The 20,162-nt window shown below is 34.4% G+C and overlaps 1 protein-coding gene and 1 long non-coding RNA gene across 4 annotated transcripts in view; both read left to right on the top strand.

Annotated features, from left to right (window-relative positions):
- Nucleotides 1-20,162, top strand: part of LOC140743346 (uncharacterized) — a 466,218-nt gene that overhangs the window by 267,139 nt on the left and 178,917 nt on the right. The window lies entirely within an intron of this gene.
- The window catches only part of LOC140743344 (carboxyl-terminal PDZ ligand of neuronal nitric oxide synthase protein), a 287,400-nt gene that overhangs the window by 102,869 nt on the left and 164,369 nt on the right, over nt 1-20,162 (top strand). For all 3 annotated transcript variants that reach the window (XM_073074519.1, XM_073074520.1, XM_073074518.1), the window contains one exon: nt 9,378-9,635. In XM_073074519.1, the coding sequence (XP_072930620.1) occupies nt 9,429-9,635 (207 nt within the window). In that variant the 5' untranslated portion in view covers nt 9,378-9,428. The remainder of the gene's footprint in view (nt 1-9,377; nt 9,636-20,162) is intronic.

The following is a 20,162-nucleotide window of genomic DNA, read 5'->3' as shown; positions in this document are numbered from 1 at the left end:
AGTGTAGCGAGCGCTGAGCTAAGAACTAATTGTTTCTAGTTGGAACTACAAAACAAAAGGTTCGCAGCTACTCCTTGGGCAAGTTAAACGTATTTTATATTAAGTACCAACGATTACGTACGTCATACCTATCTGAAATAATAAACAATTGATATCTCCGTAGTTTAGCTGTGAGTTAATTAGTTTCAGCGTTAAATATTGAGTCTAAACTAATTGCGAAATATAATACACTATAATCTTTATTATATCTACAATAAAAAGTATAATGATAATTACAATACATTGTAATGTTGCAAATGTAATACACTTTGTTGTTGGGTATGTCACAAAATGAATTTTATAATTTGCAACCTTTCATGTGCTCTATGTAATAATCAAAATTATGGAATTTAAATATTTGCTTTAATTTTACCTTTTAGTTATTAAGGTGAATAGGTATCACTACTCAGGTGCCATTACGTACGCAAGTGTAATAGCAAGAAAGTGCAAAGTGTTTGACATGTGAAATGCTCGACTGCTTATTACATTTCAAGCGAGCGAACTTTGGATACTTCGTACTTACACTTGCTAAGTGGCATGTGAATTATCCATATATATACTCGTAACTAGAATACAAGCTTCGCGTGTTTATAATGTACAACTCAACTTATATTATATGCATAGATAAGTAAAGATTACTCATTACTAACAAAAAATTGAACCAGTTATGAGAATTGAAACAGTTGCGTAAAAAAGTGTTGGCACGTCTCCGTGCTGAAATATCCCTAAAATATTTAAAATACTTATTTAGTTATCATGTAAATTACGCAGTATTGGGTATTAATTCGTAAATTTTCTATAAAAATGTTTTTTATTTGTCAAGAATTTGAAAAATAACTGACAAATCAGCCTTTTTTTGGCTTCATTCAGTTTCATGGCGGGGTAGTAGTAGTAGTAGTAGATTTTTTTTCATATAATCTTTAATAAGTACCTTTATTTATTAAAGATTATATGTAAAAAATACTCAGGAGAACTGAGAATAAGTAATACTAGCAATTTCTAGCATTTTAAGAATTTCTGTCTGCCTCTTTGTCTGTGTGTTAGAAATCCAATCAAACAAAAACTAATAAATTGCATTCAATTTTACAATATATTCATATTCCGTGCCTTAACTTAACACTTTGTCTCTATTTCATTTAAAACGGTCTACTCTGTCAGAAGTAATTCTTAACTGACTTAAAAAAAGGAGGAGGTTTCTCAATTCGACGGTATATAATTATGTTTTTTTCCTAACATTTCATGACGTGTATGCGGAGCGCAGAATTTCAGCTCACTGTTGTGTTCCCTGAGCTGGATAGATAGCGTTATAAAATTGACGTTACATTCTAAGTTCACGCGTACATGTCGCAGGCACAGCTCGTACTAAAATATATTAGATCCATAATTATGTGCTACACGAAACACGCATAGATGCGAGTTGTGTAAACAATCTACAAAGTTAAGAAACGCCGGGACGGATTAGGAGTTGGGTGGGATATCGCTGATATGCCCGCTTTCGTATACGGAAGGCACGAACACCTTTTGAAGTGACGGTAGATTTATTGAAGTCCCAAAAGAGTTCTGTTAATAAACTATTCTGAATTAAAAAAAATGATTTCGAAGTGAAACTTCTTTAGCGGCGTTGTGCACTTTTTGTGACGGGTAAAATATGTTAAACTCGCGTTCGGACAGGTGGCCTTATTGAAAATTCGTAAGACGGCAAGGCAAACTGCAAAAGTCAAGATGTCATCCTGTGTCAGCATAGAAAAAATATGTCAATGGTCTGAGAATCGGCTACTATCTATTTTTCATACCCTTAAGTGATAAGGGTTGTTCACCCTTAACATTTGGCCGGGCCAGCTAGTTAATTATATTTTATTATTCTGGTTAGGTTTAGAAAGTTTTCACTTCTGCCGCACTCCCGGAGTGCAACCCGTTGATTTTTTTTGTTACATTCTTGGTCATTGTGATCACCAAAAATCAAACCTTAACCATTTTCGGAGGCCTCACGAGCGTCTTAAAAACATTTAACGACAAAGGCGACGTTTTAAAAAATCGCATTAGAGTAAAGTAGTATATGCTCCATGCTCCAGCTATTTACGTAAGTTTATTAAATAAAAATAGAAACTAAACAATACTGTAGGACGACAAGCCAGAACGAAGCAATACTTACTTTAAAATTCTCGACAGTACTAATGCAATACGTAGCTTATTTTGCAGTATACTCGAAAAGGATTATGAAATCTATTTCGAGTTTCGAGTATAACTTTGGTGAAGCAAAAATCTCGTTAACATTCGCTATCCAACAATAGTATTATGAATTTTGTTCCGTTTTTGAGAGAAAATTCAACTAATGAAGCTCTTATTGCTAGTCTTATTGTAACAGTAGCGAATGCTGATATTTTCTGTATTTGAATTATATTGTAGATTTTATTTAAAAAATCTATTGTTCTATCATTTAATTAGGTACAGCTACGTTGTACTCGTATATGTTGCAAAAATATGCAAACAGTGTGTGAAGAACTTACAAAAAAATAGGAAGGAAGTATAAGCTTTTGTTGAAGATAATTTTTTCAACAGAATTTTAGATTTTGTCGAAGAGAATTTTGGTTTATAATATAAAAATAAAATTTTTTTCAAGCCTTAATATAGAGTTAATCGCTACCTGAAGAAGACATAGGTCACTACCATAGGCCTAGAATTGTTTCGCTACGCTAAAGAGCAATAAAATATGAGAAAGAGATAAGTGAACCAAGGTGAACGCATACAAAAATCCACTTGACAAAAGGAGATAAGTACAAAAGTGATGTCATGTTCATTTTTCTTCCATCAGCGATCTAAGCCACGCTTAGCCGCCCCTGGCTATGGAACGTTCTAATATTTTAGATAAAAAATCAGCAATAGATTAATAAGCGTATCTTATTAATCTATTGCTGATTTTTTATTACCACATTGGTCTATTGTCGAATGTGCACTACAAGAAAATACGTTTTTTTCAGAATCTCTCAGAATGAGACGGATTAGGCCAAGTCCACCGCGCTGGCCAAGTGCGAATTGGTAGACTTCACATACCTCTCAATTTTTTTTTCAATTTATCAGTTTTCGAAAAGCGCCTTACACTTTTTTCACAACTATACTATTAGTATTTACTGTTCCTTAATTGATTCCTAGATTGAAAATTATTTTTTACTTTTTAGTTGATTTTATCATAAAAGCGTGTTTTTTAGTTTTATAAGCTATATTTTTTATTTCTACATAATATATTTTATTATTATTTACAGGTCACAGTACTTATGTGATGGTAAAGTTTGAATACACGTGTAATGGTCGTGTGGCCATTAGGCCATTTTTAGGAGACTCCATTATCCATTAGGATAAGGCGTCGGACTTCAATCCGAAGAGTGCAGGTACGAGTCCTACCGCGATCGCTCCACCAATCCGGGTTGCATTTTTTTATTTTTTTTTTATTTGTAATAAAGTTCCTAAAGAAATTCAGTGTACATTTTCACTATTTAAAACTTTAATAACATAACAAATATTTTGTTATCAAAATGTTCAAATAATTTTGGGCGGTACCGATTGCGTAGTGGCGCCACTGTCGTAGCTGTCCGCTACATTTATAGACCATGCAGAGCATCGCTGTATCGTGCTCGATTCTCTTTACTCCATCCTCGAAAAATACTGACTATAGTCTTGATTCAGAGGTATTCTTTAGTTAAATAAGTAATTCGCCTAAAAACCACTTTTTCAATGAATGTTCAGGTATATAAGTATAAATAGGACATGACAAATACAAAATATAACTGCTGTTTCAAGGAGAAGATAAGCATAGGGCACATCTGCTATCTCCACAACCTACAAATCACTGTCATAATACAAAAAAAAATATAACCTCTTTCTTTTGGGAAGTCGTTAAAAACATTTTTAACCGACTTCATATGCTCCATTATTTATTTATCAGCAAACGAGTTTGTAATAAGACGATCGATTTTTAATCTTCCACATTCCCTTCAACTAGCAATCCATCGGTGTGTTGAAACGAATTCTTTACGTCGGCCGAAGTATAGTTATCGGAGAATTATATCGGATTGTCTGCCCGAGCGGAAATGTTTTCGGCCTACGGCCGTTTATAAACATACACATCATTAGCGATTACCTTACCTAGCTGTTTCACGTTTATTTATGGGAAGGCTTCGCTGAGGTTCGAGTTTAAAATTCGGATGAAAAAAAATGTTACGCTATTAAAGTTTAAAATAATGAAAATTTTTACTGAATTACTTTACGAAAATATTATAAAAAAATAATCAAAAAATAAAGGATTCCCACACGATGGACGATCGTGGCAGGATTCGAACCTGCAATCTCCGGATCGTAGTCCGACGCCTTAGCCATTAGGCCACACGATCATTACAAACGTATTCGAAATTTGACATGACAAGAATATTGAGCCTAGTAAATTTATAGCAATACAAATATATTTATTTTCGTCTGCACTTCAATATTTATTTAAGAAAACTATGTATAATATAAGTATTTTTGACATGTTTCGGGAGTTTGTGTCGACGTTTAGTAGTAAGTTATCGAAAGTAAGTAGATAGAAAAATATTATAAGTTGTCAACCCGTTACTGGCGCACAACTGGCCACGGGTCATCTCTCAGAATGAGAAGGATTAGGCCATAGTTTACCTCGCTGGCCTCGTGCGTATTGTTGGACTTCACATATCTTTGAATATTTTATACATGATCTCTCATAATTACTCTCAGGCATCGGGTCACCTTTCTTTACGGTTAAAGCATGTGAAAATTATTTTCTGACACGCGCGCGCCAAGGTAGGTACATTTTATATAGCACATTATTTCATTGTTAATATTATACTATCAACATAATTATATAATTTGAAATGTGTTTTGTTACTTCTTGGAAACTCCTGAACGAATACACCGGGTATTACCTGTTGCTTCTCAAGTCACGCACCTCGATGCTTGTAATAACCGTAAAAGCGCTCAATCCGAAGCTTTTTTCACTCAGCGACTCACAACCACAGCGAAACTAATTAATGTTAGCCCATGATTAAGAGGTTCAGCGTAACTTCTCAATCGACAGTTACTCAAGTTGGCCCACTTCGAAGTAGTCTCCCGAACTTGGGAAATGTCACTTAAAATTAATTAGACACTTCCTTGTGCTTAAACTATCGCTCCGGGCAAATAGTTATGATTATACACTCCAAAATTAGGATTGAATTTGCGTCCTTTATTGTTATGACAGAATCGAACGATTTGCAGAGCTACGGAGAACGGCTTATAGATCTGCCGATTCATTTTATTGGATCGTAAACGACTTTATGAGCTATGAAAGAACTGGACCAATAGCAATTTTTCTATGTCCACCCGAACACGTAAAGTCTTGACCGTTCAAATATTGAACTTATTAGTCAGGGGGTTTCGATACATAACAGGAACATCTCACGTAACAACTTCCATATGTATAACTATCTCGCGAACACGAGCCAACTAACTTCATATTAATAACATTTACTTACTAGTTTTCGAGGTCAACTCCTGTAAACAAAGTACCTACCTTTTGGAAAGCAAAGCATTATACAACTATGAAGTTTTGTGTTTTAAACTACTCCTTGTTAACTACGCCACGAGCGCCGCTGCGTGCAACTTACTACAAGTTTGTATGGCGATGTTTCCTAACTACGAACATTGCAGTATTATATCATATTAGGTTTCGACTGTAAGCTTAATATTTTTTTAATTTCACGTTCCTTTGATACTGATTTAATATAAGCTTCTAAAATGTAATAAAATAGACAATATACTTAAATTCCCATTAATGCTAACGGTATCTATAGGAACTAATTTAATAAGCCTAAATGCCTTGTTTAGCTGAGGCATTGTTATGGTCAAAAACTGGCGTCATCATCAAATCAGTTGAATAATTCCCACGGACTAAGTTGTGAATGTAAACCATTCTCAAGTCCCCTTGAACACACACAACAAATTTCATCAAAATCAGTCCAGTCGTTTAGGAGGAGTTCAGTGACATACACACGCACATAAGAAATATATATATGTAAAGATAGGAACTTAATAAAACGCTTGTAATAAGTAAAGTGCTCATGCTCAATCAACTTTATAAATTTAATAAAAAATCTGACTGCATTTTTTAGCTGTGTTCGTTTGGTGCGCAACTGAAAATACCACGTCAGTCTATTCGAAAATTGGCTTCGAAATAAAGGCAAAAAGAATTTTGTAAACTATTGCCTCTGAACTCAATTTACATTGAGGTTTATTTGCTGTAAGGTAATTCGAGGACTAGGACGAAAAACGTAAGAATGGGCAGTATTTTGACTGAATGTCAATGTTAAAATAGCTGCGAGACTTTTGTACTAATAATTATATCTGTTGTCCACGCCTTACTGTCCCACCGCTGGGCACGGGTCTCCTTTCAGTATTGCAGGCTGTTAACTATGGCGTAATAACTCAAAGCCCCGGTCAAGTTTGAATTGGCAGATCTTTGAAACCTTTTTTTTGAAACTCTCGAGCGTGCTCGTCTCCTTGCGATGGTTACCGTTTAATCGATTACCCGTAATAACAATTGAGCAACTTCAAAATCAAACTCCTGGTATTTGAACTTCGAATCTCGCGAGTTTTTAACCACTGCGCTATCACTGCAAGTGCTACTATAGTCTACACAAAACTGCAACATACAATTTGCTATGGCGACGCGATTCATTTCTATATTCAGAGCGGACTAGCAGTATCACGCGGACTATACCTACCTACATATATATCTGCGAATAAGAAAAATTAAAAAGCGTCTCCAAGGCGCTCCTACTTAGTCTTCATCTTAGTCCAATCCTATTTAGATTTTAGATTTATTATTTACTGCCTTAAAAACAAACTTATTGTAGTATTTTCGTTGCCTTACTTTGTCTAGTTTTTTTTAATTCGGATAGCTACGGAAATTATAGTTTGGCGTGGGAAAGATTGATCGCTAGCCATTCTGTTGACCTTTTATATGCGCAAGCTATCCCTACTAGGGTTACTATACCGATACGTAAACTAAACAAAAAATAAATTAGAAACTGATGGTAAGCGCTGATCGACGATCATTATTTATTTATTTGTCATCGAAACAATTATTAAAATTACTACACCTAGTTGCCACTAATCGAAGGTGAAAAACGATGGTTTTACTTATTAGAAAATTTATAATACATTTTTTCTATATTTAATTATTGAATCTAAATCTCTATAAACCTGTGAATCTTTAGGGTCTTGGATACTACAAAGATACTACTTAGATAGTACCATTAGTAGTAGACACTACTAAATATACCAAATGTGTGTAAGCATTAAACGGACTTACATCCTCCCTAGCTACCGTGCCAGGCTGTCCCTATAGAAGCTATTAGAACTAATTGTATCGGATTAAAAACCACTCAGGAGGGTGTAGGAGACTCCATTACACATCTATTAAAACTATTCGCTTCACTGTTGGAGATTACATTTTTAAGTAATGCTTGATAAACGATTTTTAGTTTTTAGTTAAAATAATATCTATCTATAGTTAAAATCGTGTACATTTTAACTGATGCTTGGTAATCATCGCTGTCCATAGATATCTGTTATTTTATATGACCTTTCTTTATTGAACTCAGTTCGGGTCGACTCAAAGCAGTGATAGCATAGTGGTTGCAATTCGGAAAATTAATGATCATTTGCTATAACGATGAAGGCAAACGTACGGAACCCTTCAAACCAGGAAGTTTTTAAAAATAAAGTTCTCAAAGCTGTATGCAGTCTACCATGGTGTAACCTTTCGCTTGGAGAGGAGACCCATACGCAACAGTGGGTTAACTACAACACATAAACGCGGTGCTACAAAGAAAAACGCCGCTCTGCTGAGCGTTGTGCTTTTCGACACAGCATCGTAAACATTTATCAAGCATACACCGGAATTTGCGACGCGTTGCGGCAATAATCTTATTTTATAACTGATCATACCACAACTACAAGGGATTAATTGATTGAACATTGACGCTGCCATAATCGACCCATAAATAGCCCTACAGTAAAATAGAGTTTTAACACATCTCGTCTTATTGGCCACGTTGACTGGATCACTGGATGATGATGGATGTACTAACAGTCAAATCCCCTTACGACTAGATATAGTTATTGTAACACGTTATGATAACCAGGATTATCGCTTAACGTTTCAATCGAATCATCATAGCAAATGTTCATGAGTTGGATAAAACGATACAACATATACACATAAGGCTATCATTTCAAATCTCCATTGCTACAGAACTATGAGCGCTTGTTAGTTCCACAACTGTTTTTACGCAATTGTGTATCTGAGAGATGTTATAAAGCCGTAAATGTAACCGAAACTATTGGGTATCCGAAATAAAAATACATCCGTAATCGAATATAAGTTTCGAATAATTTTGGTTAAGGATGGATCCTAAATGGAACAATGTACTACAAATCTTCGCTGTCCATTTACTTTAGAAATAAAATTAAATCAATACCTATTTGTATTTTCTGCAGTTATCTACGATTTCTTAAAAAAATTATATCCATAACCGTAAAAACCCGTGTGATTATCCGAAACTAGTATTAATAACTCCGTATTCATATGCAGATCCGAAATACGATATGCATACCATCCCTAGTGTATCGAATTAAGGCGTACGTGCATAAGTAGTTAGTCAGCCAAAACTCAATTTTAAAAAATCTCACCGAACTTTGAAAATATTTCGCCGGATTTTTCCACACTTTTATTTGGAAGGCGACAACTCGTGTTCGTGGGCTGCCAACGTGTATTGAATTTTTTGTCACTAAAACGGCTCAGTTCCCGCCAAATTGTGCTAGTCATGGAACTAAATCGACTTAAAAAGATATTTGAAACATCCACTATCTGCGTTATCAGTTGCTCTTTACCGAGAAAATAACGTGAAATAAAGTTCAACGTATCCGAAAAATAACAAAATTGGCCTCAGTTTAAAGTCATTAGTATCACTATATTCATTTTGATATCTGTCTTGAGTGTAAAGACAGAATTATAATTATGTAGTGTCTTTAAAAACAAACGCTAATTAGTATGATAGGTACATGTAACTCCAGAAAGAAAGGTACACGTGTTCTTTTAAATAAACAAGTTCATCATTGACTAAAAATATTATCACATAATGATTGGATAATAGTTGTTTAATAGAACTATCTCATACCTTATTTTTTGGATATTCTCTGATTAAAGCTTCTATCATTAAGTTTGTTTTAAGTATCATTTGAAAGAAAAACGATCCAGTCTAGACTAACTACAGTTTTTTTCTTTCCAGGTGAAAAAACACCGGATTTTTCTTGGGGAGGGGAAGAGATTGTGAGGCTCGATGTTTAAGAAAAATAACAGGGAGAATTATATACGCGTGATACTGAAGTCGGGTGCCTGGAAACGGGTGCCCTTGAAGTTGCTGCGGTGGGGAAGGAAGATGCCGTCCACCGCTCAGTACGACCTGGTGCCGAACGACGAGTACGACACGAGGATCCCGCTGCATCCCGACCAGGCGTTCCAGTATGGAATCACTTTTCATGCTAAGGTAAGTTGACTAGTATTTCAAGAAATTGAAACGACTAACATGAGTACAATCCATCCTAGCGTTAGTGTCGTCAATCCGAAATGTTAAAGATTTCTTACTACACGGTTGCCATTCTAGGCCGTAGCAACTTTGAATGTTTCGTCTAAGTCCCTTCCCACTTTATTAAGAGCAATAAAGAGAGGGTTTGATGCCAAGTAGTATTATAAGGCTGAAAATTAATTTAGAGTATTTTAAAAGTGAAATTCTGATGATATTTTGTATTTAGATATTTTAATACCTATAGATAGCTACCAAGAAATAGAATTTTACACAAAATAAACGTACGTGTAGTAACAAAGAAACTAACTCAAGCCATTTTGATGAACTATTCAATATATTAGGTATCATAACTTAGATTAAACAGTACGTTAAGAGGCAAAAGGATTAACATGTAGAGGAAATCCGGTACTTAGCTGAAATTAATATTCATAATAGAAGTAGTAAGCATGAATACCTTTCATGTTGCGCTGCATGAACTTAGAACACCAAAATCACGAATCCAGGCATCTCTAAACACCGGAGAGGGATCTAGGTCAAGCAGACATGAATGGTTCTAGGCGCTGTGTCACGAACTCTTGGAATATCATTAATGAATTTGTCGAAATATGATCGCACTTAAACCCTTTTTTAAACTAATTTTCAGCATATTATCTAGCAGTTCACATGATGACGAGTGGTAACACCCATCCACGTGGCCGTAATCAACCACGAATATAATACCTGAAGTCGGCCTCTTATCGGTTACCAACCGCTTCATAAGAATCTCAGTAGTTAATCACTGTTTTATTAGTCATGCACTTCGATCACTAGTTCCTGTTAGTGATCGAAGTCATACATTATTATATTAAAACTAGGATTATATATTATAATACGAGTACATACCAAAAACTAAGGTTTATTGAGTTTAAAGTATAAGTTTGAAGTCGCCTACATATTGAAGCTAGCCGTGACACTGCGTGTGGAAGGTCAAATTTGTTTTCTCGTCTTGACCTTGACTCTTTTGAAAGGTTTGTTCGATATATGTTTCGGAAGAAAAATCATGTGAAGTTTTAGTTACATGGTATAACTGATGGCAAAAAATGCAGAACATATTATCCCCAAAGTAACTTATTAATATTCATATTGTCGTCGCCAACCCATTATGCCCCACTGCTGGGCACCGGTCTCCTCTCGAAGCGAGAAGGTTAAGATCATAGACCACCACGCTATCCAAATGCGAATCGGTACACTTCACTAGCATTGTGATCTTAAGAGTTGTCTTAAGATCACAATGCTGCAAGGGAACATTGGGAGGAATCCTATACGCCTGTGACAACTCACAGGCGTATAGGATTCCTCACAATGTTTTCATTCGCCGTTTAAGCAAGTCAAAAGCAATTTCTATTTCATCTGAATTTAATTTCAAGTATATACATACCATTAATTTCAGTCTGATTTTTATAAGGATGCGAAAATCTCAATTCAAATCGTCTACTTCAAAGGCGTAGTTAAGATCACATCACAACAATAAATATCCAATTAAATATAACGGTTATATTGATGAAACCGTAACTTTCAGAAGGCAATCCCGGTTTCAATTAACTCCGTCAACTCCCGAACATTTCGTTTCTCCCAACGTTTCTATTAGGACAATAAATTTTAGTCCGTGGGTCGTCTGTTTTTGATGGTTACACAGTTTTGATTAATTTTAGAATTGAAAGCACTCGTGTTATCGCCACCAAATAAGTCGTGACACGGATAGACACTGAGAAATTGACGACTTATAAAACCTTACAATTAATAAATATATCATAAACTGTACTTGGCTACGAATTGTATGGAACTAAATAGTGCATTAATACATGTGACATAGTTTATACCTTCGGAGATGAATTATGATCTCATGCTGAAGTTCTGTAGCTCAACTCCAAACACACATTTCTGCTAACATACGTAGAAGAGATTTATGGAGTTAAACATAGAAAGAATATGGACTCATTGCGATTCTCCACTATTAGAGTTTACGAGTTTTCTATCGATCACTTTCCAAATATTGTACTAACTTTATGGATGTATTCCAGGAAAACTATTATTGTTTTAAAGTCCTTTGCATAATTCTTAAAGTTACGTGAAGTTCAATGCACATCCGGTGAGCCAGGTGAACTATGACATTTTTTTTGCATTCAAAGAGAAAATTCGCATCGAACGGTGATGCGGTAATGAAGTGTGTTGACTCATTTTTAGTACAGAGCCCGAAATTAAAGAAGCTTTGTGTAACAAATCCCAAATGAGTGCAACGACACTCGCTTTGGGATTTCTTATTAAATTATGTTCGGAAATATTGTGGTGAGACTTAATTACGATGAACCAACCGGGCCGGATTTACGGAAGGGCAGGCGGGCTACTTCCCTTGGTATCCACAGGAAAAAGGCCCTCACAATATAGTAAACAGTCAAAGAGTTAGCAACTTTTTTTTCCAAATAGTATTTTTCGGTTTTTTTCCAAAAATACTGAAGATACAGCCCTGTACTGTAGTAGAAGAACAACATAGTTGCTTTCTGTTTTACGTCTTTTTTTAAAGTTTAAACAAAAACAATAAGGCGTAATTAGCTATTGTTCTTTATTTACATTTTTAGATATGTATATACACGATTTTGAACAAACAACATAGCTTAGACAACTTGCTCTTCATAAATATTCAATGTTTGTTTTTTATTTATTGAATAAACTCTTGATATTATAGTAAGATAAGTTAGATATTTTAGACAGATACATAGAATGAATCTCCAAAACGTTTACGTTCTTTAGCATTTCACTAATTGTGCCAATGTGTGCACTATTTGAACCCGCATATGTTTCTAACGTGATAGCCAGGAACGTTACAGCATTATTCATAAAATGATCGGAATTAAATTGTATATATGATCCAAACTTAGTTTTTTTTATGTAATTCATTTCATATGGACATTTGTGATCTGTGATCACGTGACTGGAGGTCTTGATCAGTCATCAATTCCTGAATAATGAGTTGAACGTATCATTAAAATTTCAGTAAATATTGTTTGTTTTTAGACAGAAGTAAATGTAAAAGCACAGTACTTATAAAAACATGTACTCAGCGGCGGACTGAGGTCGTCGGAGGCCGTCTGTGATTATTCGACTGTGATTCAGTAACCTTTTTTTCGCCTACTGATACACATTTCATAGATTGTTTGGTTCTGACTTTTAGCAACTGTGTTTGGAGGTCCCCCAGGATCGGAGGCCAGGGGCGGACCGCCCCTTCCGTGCCCCGTCAAGCCTTGTACTGTGGTACCCCCTAAGTTAGCGCTTGTACTGTGGTAAAAGTGACACCACCCTAGTTATTACACAATCTATGGATTTTAATTTACTCTAAGCGTTATATCAAATTCATGCAAATTTCTTCAAACTACAATTTGACAATTTCGTGGTCTTATAATATCCAAAACATACTTGGAGCTTCGAGCAAATTTGCTTGCACCTTGTAACTCTGGATACTGTTAGGTGATGCTCAACGTTTTATAAAATCACATATTTCTATAAACACGATATGACATGTACTCGTATAATCCGCCCTGTTATTGGCGCTAACGATAATATTTTAATTTAGTCTATTTGCCGACAGCAAATAATATGTTTCTGTCAGCTCTAACATATTAACCTCAAAGGAAATCAGAATTTTAATTAATTAAAACTTTCGTTGTATTTCAATATTAATGTTAAAGTAAATATTTATTTAATTTAAATACTTCAAATTTGTTCAATTTTAAACTTTAAGTACCTATCTAATTGCGGTCAAACCAAAGCCAGTAATACTAATTTTATCTATACTAATATTATAATAAAGAGCAAAACTTTGTTTGTTTGATTGTAATGAATAGACTCAAAAACTACTGGACCGATTTTAAAAATTCTTTCCCCATTCGAATGCTACATTATCCACGAGTAACATAGGCTATATTTTATATGTAATATATTTGATAAATAGATTTTGAGGCGATACAAAGTTTGCCAGGTCAGCTAGTTTTCAAATAATGTAACTATTATGCATGCTTACACACATGCATAAATGCACGTGGAAACGACCTAATAAGTACGTACACTTCTTTGTTGTTTAATGCAGTTGTGAATAAAAACATTTATTAAAACAAACTTAAATAAATCAATATTTTTATAGAAAGTTTGTATATGAAAGTGATGAATTTTCTTATGAATATTTCAAGAAGTAAGTTGCTTGATTGAGATTGTTTTACGTCAGTTCGAAATTTAAAAAAATTCTGTCTGTAAAAGCCAAAATATTGGATAGATTGATTATTGATAACAAGCGTCACTGAGTATATATTTGTGATGTGCGTTATTAGACCATAATATATCTATGTGTTTAGTTTTGATAATTATGATAGTGTTGATAATTATAATTTTTTCTATAGTCTATTACCGCTTTCAGATTTTGTTTTATAAAATTATAAATTTGGTTATCTCTGTCAGACTACGTCCATGCGTGGCTAGTGCCGCCCATGGACATCTGTATTCGACCCCAGATAAGATTATATTCCTACCAGAGATCGGCTACATAAGCACTAATCGGCTCCCCTTTAGGGCTAAATAGGAATGCCTCGGAAAAGTATGTCTCTTTTATCACATCCTTTAAACGAGAACATAGCAGCGTTTAAGACTGCTGTTGTGAGTCATAAAGAGGTGTTTAAGGTGACAATATATCAAATAATACTGTACCTTGTAACTTATGTACAGTGCCTTCTAACTACATTTCAAACTCTGTACAGACCGGAACGTAATCGGTTTTCGTATCAAACTGCTGTTATAGTTGACAGCTGCACAACTGCAGATAAGCCCGTATTGTCCTACTTTAACTAACCGAAACTGCTAACAGATGTTATAACCTGCCAATTTTCTCCAGCTATTTACAATTATTATGAAGTATAATGAAAATAAATGTGGTTTTAGAGATTTGTAAAATTTCAGGAATTAATTATCAATCATAGTTTGGACTAGTGGATAATATTTTTATTACCAAAAGAAACCTGAGTTCGAACAGCGCTCGCCGCCCTGCTCGTAGGGCCAAATGCGATGGGAAAGGAACGTCTTAGAGTGGGCATCACGCTAAGACAAAAGGAACATAGGTTAAGAAAAGGGCAGAAGCCGTTAGATTAGAAGCCGTTAGTTCCAAGATGTCAAATTATGGTATTTTCATTCAAATTACATACATGTACGAAGTTTCACTTCGAAACGACAGTTCAAAGTAGGTAAAAATTTACTTAATAAATTGTATTACTTTTTTTGCTAGTTAGTTACTAAATTGTTATTTTTTTACAAATGAAGAATGATATTTTTAAGTGTGTAACTAGGTAATAATGCGATTTAGTACTGCCTGACACGTTATGATTTTTTTTTTTTTTATAATGTAAGAGTAGCAGACGAGCATGCAGTCCACATGATGGTAAGTGGCTACTGCCGCCCATGGACATCTTTAGTCAACCCCAGATAGGATTAGGTATTCCTACCTGAGGTCGCCCACAGATGCGCTGCTACCCCTGAGGACTAAGCTGGAACGCCTCGGAAAAGTCTGTCTCCCTTACCACACCCTTCAAACCGGAACACAGCAGCGCCTAACACTGCTGTTATTAGGTAGAAATAGGTGTGGCGGTGGTGCCGCCGGAGTCGAACCACAAAGGGTTCTACCACCTTCAAACCAAATAGGTAGAAACCGTAATTTAAATAAAAACTAGATCATTACGTTTTAGTTGGTTTCAGTCCCTTTCATGCAAAAACGGCCTTAATTTTTTTTTTTTCAACTTTAAATAGTAAGTGTGGTACCTTTTTGAAATCTCTATTAACTAGACATATTTTTTTGCGCAATGTACACTTATAGTCCAGTACATTTTTTTTTCACCGCGACGAGTCAAAGTTGAGGGAAAAATAGTAAAAAAATTAAAATCTAAAAATATCCCTATTTTTTTTCATGGTTACTTTACATCTTTTAACCAATTTAAATTTCAATACGATAGACCAACTATCTGATAGTATTTAACAGAAAAAATAAACACTGAATCACCAAATTTGTCCACGCAGTTAACGAAAGAAGATGAAGAGGGCTGAATTTCTCAAAAAATCTAAAACAATTGATAGTGCAAAAACGGTGACACTTTTACAAAGGTATTTTTTTTTCTCAGAGAGGTCAGACCCTCACCTATGTTCTCCCCAAGTTTGTCGTGGTACTTACGGGACACCCTGTATATGCCATTATACAGGCTTTTATTCTACAGCATGTCTTGTAGACCTCAAAAGGTCTTGCACAAAAAGGTTTTATTGATTTTTCTTAAAACTTTACGTACATTTTTAGGACCGTTCCGACTTATATTCCCATATATTTTAACTTAATCAGGTTTAACCCTTTCCGAATGTTATATATTTTAAATTCGCCCTGTATATCAAATAAAAATTTTATACGATTGGAATTAAGCGTTCAATGGACAGACGAGTGCTAAAATGTGTTAATGTTTAAAGACTTAATTTTTATTCCAATTAAAAGAACGTAGTCCTTTACGGAGTTAGTATCGCGGGAGCATTTAGTATACGCATATTTAAATGGATATTATAATACCTTTGTTAAGATATACATATTTGAGTGAATGTGAAAACAAATAATACTGAATTAATTAAGCAAATAATAAGTATATAATTTGTAACAATAAAAAAAATCAATTAATTTAAAATGTCTATAGTAGTAGTAATATTATGTTATCATCTTTACCGTATGTCTTATTATAAAATTGTAGTTATTATTTCTTATATCAAAGGTAGTAATTAGAAAAAAATCTTCTTTACTACCATTGTAATGTGAGTATCTAATGAATATGGCCCTTGATGATGTTTTCGAATGTATCTCTTTGTTCTTTTCTTTAGGCCATGTTTTAGTCAGGTGCGGGTTTGTAGACTTCATATAAAACCTTTAACAACGTTGTGTAGGTACGTTACATTCACCATGCAAAGATAATGAAACCTTTCTATCTTTATGAATTAAAACATGCAAAAGTTACCCAAACAATAACTATTACTCGAAGTTAACAAGTACTTCACGTATATGGGTAATTCAATAAATCACGGTGACTGAAGTTAACATAATGTCATATCTGTAGTCTTCGACAATGTGTCTTCGTTTTAACTTCAAATAAAAGTAACATTTAAAGAACTTGAGAGTATCCAATATTTGCGCATGTTACTATAAAACGTGTGGTGTCGAAGGACATTTTATACACAAAACTATTTTACACTCAACATCTTTATCACGTCGTAAAGAAGTAAATAGTTTGAGACGTGATCCCGTTTTATAAGTTCTGACGAAGAACGCCAATAAAGTGTAACGATACACCCTTTTCGGAGTTTATTTTTAGTTATATCTTTAGTTATATCAGGGTTGGATAAGATTAAAATTTTAATATGTGTGTTAGGAATAAAATATAATATATTTTTTATATACATTGATTTTATACCTATGGATTTTATTTTAATTAAATAATAATATACCTAATGTTTTACTTTTATGTAATAATGAAATGATTCTGAGAGAAACATGCTTTCTGAAGCTAGAAGAGATATGTACGATGGAACCCTTTGTGGTTCGGCTCCGGAGGCACTATCGTTTTAACTACTTATGCCTAACATTAGCAGTCTTAAGCACTGCTGTGTTCCGCTTTGGAGGGTATGATAAAGGTTTGTAGGGTATGATATTTATCCGAGGCGTTTCAACTTAGTCTTCAGGGAAAGTAATCATAAGTTTGCTACAAATGTCCATGAGCGGCAGTAGCCATTTATTTATGATTTGCTACTTCAAGATTATAATACACCTCTGGTATTATACCATATCGAAAATTTGACAATGCCAGAAAAAGCAAGTGTCATCCGCATTGAAAACTTCAAGTCAAAGCATTGTTTTGTTTTCCTTTTTATTTTCTGCAAAACTTAAGAAGTACAAAAGATTAATCTTAACCTAACATTACCAAATTAAAACGGTGTTAGAGGGACGACAAAGCCGTGTCAGCCATCAAGTTGATGAAGAGCCTTATCTGGTGCGTCCTTAATAAAAATTGGTCGAAAAACTCCGCGGGTCTTCCATTCAGCTGTACAATAAACGGGTCACAAAGACTTTATTCAGGGAATGGTTATAATAACGTGGGGTGATGTTTATATTCCTACGTCAGGGAGCACTTATGAATCTTTTACAAGGTGTGTCATAAGGTTTATGAAGGGTATGTTGTTATAGCTCCGCTTCACGTAGTTCCGCATAGTGCGTTCTTAAAATAAAACAATGAAATAGAAATATATTTGGGTTTTGAATAGCAATATTTTGATGACAAACAAATAAAGTAACTGTACTTTGTGTGAATAAACGTTATTTTAAAGTAAGTTGAATATTATTGCATTTATTTTCAAATATATACATATAATGTACGAATGCTTTTATACATATTACCCGTCCAATGTTTTAGAACGTCCAACTCTTTTCTCATCAAAAGCCCGTATTTTTTGTCACATACATTTAACTGCAAATTTGTATAAGATCAGTATCCATTTAGGTACTTATCTTTGCTAGCAACAGAAATAAATTCCAGATCATCTATATATATAAAAGAAAGTCGTGTTAGTTACTCCACTTATAACTCAAGAACGGCTGAACCGATTTGGCTGAAAATTGGTGGAGAGCTAGCTTAGAACCAGGAGACGGACATAGGATACTTTTTATCCCGTTCGACCGCGTTTCCTTGAAGTCATTTTATAACTCAAGAACGGTTGAACCGATTTAGCTGAAAATTAGTAAAGAGGTAGATTAGAACCAGGAAACGGACATAGGATACTTTTTATCCCGTTCGACCGCGTTTCCGTGAAGTCATTTTATAACTCAAGAACAGCTGAACCAATTTGACTGAAAATTAATCGAGAGGTAGCTTAGAAGCAGGAAAAGGACATAGGATACTTTTTATCCCGTTCGACCGCGTTTTCGTGAAGCATTTTATAACTCAACAACGGCTGAACCAATTTGACTGAAAATTGGTGGAGAGGTAGCTTAGAACCAGGAGACGGACATAGGATACTTTTATCCTGTTCGACCGCGTTTCCGTGAATAAATAAGAGTTGAAAGTTTGTATTAAAGTCCCCCAGTTTTGATGCAAATCTATATGAAAATTGGTATTTGATAGGATTTCGATAGAAAGTAATTAAATATCTATTTTACGATATTTGCAAAATCAACCCTTAAGTTGGTTAAGTAGGGGTTGGAATTTTATATTAAAATCCGTTAATTTGGAAGCAAAAACTGTAAAATTTTGCATTTGGCTTTAGAAGACACTTCGTTTAGAAATCGGCAGATTTTGAAGCAAAGTCTATGAAAATTGGAAATAATCTTTTTGATTCAAAATAATAGAACACATTTTTCACCGTTTTTGGAAAATCAACCTTTAGGGTCGTTTAATCGGGTATGGAACTTTAATTTAATATCCGTTAATTTGGAGCACTAAGAAAATTATCATAAGACATAATGAAGCATCTGAGTCGCTGTTTGTTTTTTTAGATCAACCCTTAAGACTGTTATAAATCGCCTTTCTATTTACACACCTGTTTCAGCATTTTTAGCTATTCAACAACCCGATTAGAGTACTATAAGTAAATAAACTTTCTTTAAAAGAAACCGTTATTGAAGTTATAGGTACTTCTTTTCGCGTGTTTGTAAAAAAAATAACAAAAAATACAACCGCCTTCTATGTCACTACAAAGTAAAAAATAATTCGAACGAAATATATTGAGCGCCGACTTCAGAAATATGTACTAAACCAACATTTATTTGAATTATTTTTTACTATGTAGTGACATAGAAGTCGGTTGTATTTTTTGTTAAAATTTTTTTTACCCTTTTTAGTGATGACATAATAACATTTATATGAATACAATATAAAATTGTATAAACGTGATCATGAATTAAGGTACGGTCTGAATTTACATTGATTGGAATCGCCCGCTCGCAGGGCGCTGCCGCGCCCTGCCCGCTTAGTTTTATATTGTCTTATGTGTTCCAACCTAACCTAACTAAATAGTCAATGATTTGCAATTTCATTAGAACCTCCTACACCAAATATCTTCAAACACGACTCAATTATTCCCATCGGTTGAAGAGTTACATATTTTGTCTCCGAGCCACATTATCAGACCCTTAAATAGTCAATGATGAACTGACTTTGCAATTTCGTTAGAACTTACACCAAATATCTTCAAACACAACTCAAATATCCCCATCGGTTGAGGAGTTACATATTTTGTCTCCGAGCCACATTATCAGACCCTTAAATAGTCAATGATGAACTGACTTTGTAATTTCATTAGAACCTACAATAAAAAATAACACAATAAAAAAAGAATTATTAAAATCGGTTCACTAACGGCGGAGTAATTTGTGTACATACATAAAAAAAAGATACCGGC

This window comes from Epargyreus clarus, unplaced genomic scaffold, assembly GCF_041222505.1.
Source record: "Epargyreus clarus isolate Ecla_fem2 unplaced genomic scaffold, WU_Ecla_fem_2.2 ptg000007l, whole genome shotgun sequence".
NCBI lineage: Eukaryota > Metazoa > Arthropoda > Insecta > Lepidoptera > Hesperiidae > Epargyreus > Epargyreus clarus.
Note: the sequence above shows the minus strand (reverse complement) of the source record. Positions and strands in the feature narration are given on the sequence as shown.